This window comes from Balaenoptera acutorostrata, chromosome 4 (genome assembly GCF_949987535.1).
Source record: "Balaenoptera acutorostrata chromosome 4, mBalAcu1.1, whole genome shotgun sequence".
Lineage (NCBI taxonomy): Eukaryota > Metazoa > Chordata > Mammalia > Artiodactyla > Balaenopteridae > Balaenoptera > Balaenoptera acutorostrata.
Genome location: NC_080067.1, coordinates 24,783,850 through 24,788,943, shown reverse-complemented (window position 1 = coordinate 24,788,943; position 5,094 = coordinate 24,783,850). Strand labels below are relative to the sequence as shown.

General features: G+C 61.6%; 1 protein-coding gene across 1 annotated transcript; it reads left to right on the top strand.

Annotated features, from left to right (window-relative positions):
- The first annotated feature begins 2,684 nt into the window (after positions 1-2,684).
- Positions 2,685-4,331, top strand: FOXL2 (forkhead box L2). The gene has a single exon (XM_057545723.1). It carries the CDS (start codon positions 2,685-2,687, stop codon positions 3,819-3,821), a length of 1,137 nt encoding a protein of 378 aa, XP_057401706.1. The 3' UTR covers positions 3,822-4,331.
- The last annotated feature ends 763 nt before the right edge of the window (positions 4,332-5,094 follow it).

Here is a 5,094-nt window from a genome sequence, read left to right as displayed (position 1 = left end):
GTTTGGAATTCGGGGAAGTGATGACACACACAACAATGCTGTCACACCTGGCTGCTGCAGGCCAGCAGCGGAAATGCCTGCAAGGGGGAGAGAGGGAGAGGGAGAGAGCGAGGGCGCCAGCCTGGGTGGTCAGAAAGAAACAGAGGAGAGAGCAGCCCCCCACCCCCCAGCTGTATTTGCCCCTGCCAAGGCCCTGGGGGAGGATGGACAGTGAAGTCAATCTGCAGCAGCCCCAAACCCAACTCACACCACTCCCACCCATAGCCTGGGCACTAATGGGGGTAAGGAAGAAGAAAACACCTTCGCTCTTGCTCAGGAAGCAACCACAGAAGTTTTGAAGAAGAGCTGCTTGCCCCGGTGTATGTTGGAAGCAGTGAAAGAAAACAATCAAGCCACTTGGGACCTTTTCAATGGCGGGTGGAGAAAGGTATTTAGTGAGGTGAGTTTAGGAGAGCCCTGCTCGCTCTTACTGTGGTGCTCAGGCCAGGCTGCCCTGCTGAGCTCCCTGGAGTCACCTTCAAGATGCTGAATTCCAAAGAGCCTGATCACCCTGTCCTCCTTTCCTTTAATCTCAGAATGCAGAGCAGGGGCCTGAGTGGGAAGAGGCCGCACATGAGGGTGGCCTGTGGATGCTGGGGAAAAGGCCCATAGGCCACCAGTGGCTCTTCAGGCTTCCTCAGAGACTGGGCAGCTTGGGAGGAAGAGGTAGTGACAGGCACTGGGCCAGCCACTCCAGACATGCCAACCACTACACACACCCACATGACATCCATTCAGTTCACCTTCCTCCACAAAGTATCCTGGCCCCGTCGGCGACAAGGGGTTTGGGGCATGAAAACTCAAAACACCGGCCAGCTCTCTCACACTTTATGATTGCAGACTTTTTGTTAAGGCTGAGTTAACTGTTAAAAGACACACCTGACTATTTTGCCAGCACTGATTTCCCCTCAGACAACCTCCCTGCATGCAACTGGGTCCCAATCAGACCTCTGCTGAAAGTAGGTGAGAATTCACCCCGCAGCCCTGGAGAAAGATCGAACAGATGTCTTGTCAGGAGAGAGATTTGAACAAGTACCTCCCTTACAGCCTGTTGTTTTTCTTCCTAGGCTGTGATAGATTATATACACCGGCAGTGAGAGAGGCAGGAAGAATTGAGAAAGAAAGAAAAGGGGAAATGGGGAAGGGAAGGAAAGAATAAATAAAGGAGAGAGAGGAGGAGAGAGAAAAGAGGAAAAAGAAACAAGATGCAATATTCATGAGCCACATTTACTCTGATACATGATACACATATACCATTACGTATCTATAAATGTGTTTTACCCCATAAATATAAATATCACACCTTGTATACGTGCATACCTGTGTTTCTGCACCAGCACACGCACACCCGGACAGCTGGTATCTCACATGTCACAAGGACAGACCCTCCCCATGACTTCTATTTGTGATGCGGTGCACATACATATACAGTCCCCCAAAGCCCCACGGCAACATCTGCGCCTGTGTCGGAGCAGGAGCAGAGTGGGGTCTACTTGGTTAAAGGGAGTCTCTGTGTGTTAAAGCACACATCCAACCCATAGGATTACGAAGTGGTCACTGAGTAGGGGTCTGGTCTCTAGGTCCAGGAGCGGCGCAAGGAAGGGTGCAGGGGCTTCAGGCGGAGCCCCTGGGCCCCTCTTCCCAGCGATCTTCTTCCCTGGCTCCGTCCCGGCCCAGTCACTCTGAGAGCGCAAGGGACAGGCCAGGCCGAGGTTTCTTCGTTCAGTGACACGCGTTTCTGGGCTGAATTTCCCAAAGCCAACGCGCAGCTCTCTGCACCCCACCCTCGTCCGGCCCCCTCGCCGTCCCGCCCCTCCCCCGGACCGGAGCTAGAAGTTTAGCCCCAAGCCAGCAGCGAAGGGCAGAGCAAAGGAGTCGTTTTCTTTCACCTGGAAGCTGCGAGGAGGCTTGGCGCGCCTCTCCCCTTTAGGGCTCGAGCTCCCAGGACACGGGCCGAGTGCAGACGGACCCCGCCGAGGCCCTCGGCATCTCCCGGCCCAGTCCGCAGAGCGAGCACCGACAGATTCAAGGGCTTGTGAGAGCGTGAGCGCGGCTGTCCGCCGGGCCCCCTAAGCTCGCTGGGAGGGGGCAGGCCGGTCCGGGCTGTGCGGGGCGTTTACAAAAAGTGACTTGGAGATGAACTCTCCCATGCGCGACTGGCCGCCCCGCTATAGGGGCGAAGGCGCCTGACGCAAGCGGAACTCGGCGGAGCCCATACGAATCAGAACAGAGCGAGGCTCCTGGCGCACTAGGGACTCCAGGAGGCAGCTCCGCCAGAGACGCGGGTCTTGCCTCGGGAAACCGGAGGGTGGGGGGAGGGGAAGAGCGCAGAAAAGAAAACCCACCGAGGCGGGGACTGGCCTGGGCGGGGAGGGGCGGCGGAGCCGGAGCCCCTCTCTGTTGGGCGGACTCCCCATGGCCAGAGGCTGAGTTCCACTCCCGCCGACCTCTCCCTAGGGGAAGGGAAAGAAGAGAGAGGCGCGAGAGGCCGCCAGCGAGAGCGCGGGCGGCATCCGCAGTCTCCAGAAGTTTGAGACTCTGCCGTGAGCCGACTTGTGCGCCGGGACTCTTTGCCGCGCCAGCGCCAGCGCCAGCGCCAGCGGAAAAGAGCAGGGACTACCCGGCCGCGGCGCGCCGGCTTTGTCATGATGGCTAGCTATCCCGAGCCCGAGGACGCCGCGGGGGCCCTGCTGGCCCCGGAGACCGGCCGCGCAGCCAAGGAGCCCGAGGCGCCGCCGCCGCCGAGCCCGAACAAGGGTGGCGGCGGCGGCGCCGGGACAGTCCCGGAGAAACCGGACCCGGCGCAGAAGCCCCCATACTCGTACGTGGCGCTCATCGCCATGGCGATCCGTGAGAGCGCAGAGAAGAGGCTCACGCTGTCCGGCATCTACCAGTACATTATCGCCAAGTTCCCGTTCTACGAGAAGAACAAGAAGGGCTGGCAGAATAGCATCCGCCACAACCTCAGCCTCAACGAGTGCTTCATCAAGGTGCCGCGCGAGGGCGGCGGCGAGCGCAAGGGCAACTACTGGACGCTGGACCCTGCCTGCGAGGACATGTTCGAGAAGGGCAACTACCGGCGCCGCCGCCGCATGAAACGACCCTTCAGGCCGCCGCCCGCGCACTTCCAGCCGGGCAAGGGGCTCTTTGGGGCCGGAGGTGCCGCGGGTGGCTGCGGCGTGGCAGGCGCGGGGACCGACGGCTACGGCTACCTGGCGCCCCCCAAGTACCTGCAGTCCGGCTTCCTCAACAACTCGTGGCCGCTACCGCAGCCGCCCTCGCCCATGCCCTACGCCTCGTGCCAGATGGCGGCGGCCGCTGCGGCGGCGGCCGCAGCAGCGGCGGCCGCAGGCCCGGGCAGCCCAGGCGCGGCCGCTGTAGTCAAGGGGCTGGCGGGCCCGGCTGCCTCGTACGGGCCGTACTCACGCGTGCAGAGCATGGCGCTGCCTCCCGGCGTAGTGAACTCGTACAACGGCCTGGGAGGCCCGCCCGCCGCGCCCCCGCCGCCGCCGCCTCACCCCCACTCACACCCGCACGCACACCATCTCCACGCGGCCGCCGCACCCCCGCCGGCCCCGCCGCACCACGGGGCCGCCGCACCGCCCCCCGGCCAGCTCAGCCCCGCCAGCCCGGCTACTGCCGCGCCTCCGGCGCCCGCGCCCACCAACGCACCCGGCCTGCAGTTCGCCTGCGCCCGGCAGCCCGAGCTCGCCATGATGCATTGCTCTTACTGGGACCACGACAGCAAGACCGGCGCGCTGCACTCGCGCCTCGATCTCTGAAAGGCCAGGGCCCGGTGGCTGCGAGGATGCAGGAACGCGCGACGCCGGCCTTGGACGCAGTCACCGCCGCCAGCCAGACCGCGCGCCCGCTGGGGCCGCCCCCTGAGCCAGCGCCCACGGCCCCTCTGCGCCTCCGCGCTCCCCTCGGCTCCTCTTTGTCTCCGCTTCTCCTCCTGTGCTCGCCTCCCTGCCCTCTATGCCTTTCGCTCCTCCGGCCTGCAGGCCGCCTCTCCACCCGTTTTCTGCAGGCCTAGTCTTCTCCGGGCGCCCCAGCGTCCGGGCTGGACACCGGTTGCCAAAATTCACGGCGAAGAGGAAGTGCCCGGGGCCGAGGTGCAGCCGGGCGTCGGCGGCGCAGACCTCCTGGCCTTCTCTCACAGGTCGGTGCGCTCGCGCTCGGCTCTCTCCGTCCGGCTGCCGCGCCATCCTTGGCTAGAAGCGCCGGCCTGGGCGGGCAACGAGACCCGTGCCGACCGAGAAAGGGACGAAAGTGTATGTCCTCCGCGTACCCTCTTGGAGCTGTTCAGAAGCCCCTTGCTGGGGCCCACTGGGCCGGGCGGGGGTCGGGCCGGAGCAGGGAGCCGGGGCCGCCTCTCTCGGCCGCCTGCGCTCGGGTTTACACGGCATCCGGTCTCGGAGAGAGGCTGCGTTTCCCCCGCTCTCCATCCCGGCGCTTCGGGCCCCTTCAGGCCCGGGCGGCTGGCTAATGTTTTGCTAAAAAGATGGGGAGGGCTATTTTAGATGATATCAAAAAATATATTTTTTAAAAGAAAAATCTCACCGGAAAACCGGCCAAGTATTGTGGCCTTGGAGTTTGCTAAAGCAAAACATGAAAATCTTCTCTACAGGAGATTTGAAGTAGAATTCCTGTCGGCCCTTCAAAAAGCTGTGTTCAGAGAGGTAGGAGAATATGCCCAGTAACAGACGGTTTCCTCTGCAAACCAGAGGATTTCCCCCCTCAACCTATCTTTTAAAAAAATATCAAAAATTTTCCCCTATCTTCCGCTGCAAACCCCCGAGCGCCGGGAGATCACTGCCTGCCTGGCGGAAGCTGCAGGGACAACTCATCCCCTCCCTGATTTTTGTTTTTCAAACTTCTTGCTTCTCCCACCTTGGGCAGGAGAAATGTGAAACCCGGCAGCAGTCGGACCAGGCGGGCTTGTGGCCCCGAGCCTGCTGGCCCAAAACTCTAGACCTGGTTGTTCTGTAGTGTGTCGTTTGGAGGACCAAATTTTTCTAGAAAGAACTAGAGCACTTTTGTTGTTTTGTTGTT

Bases quoted from the DNA above. Each gene is read 5' to 3' on its own strand.
- FOXL2 (XM_057545723.1), top strand. From the start codon at position 2,685: ATGATGGCTAGCTATCCCGAGCCCGAGGACGCCGCGGGGGCCCTGCTG.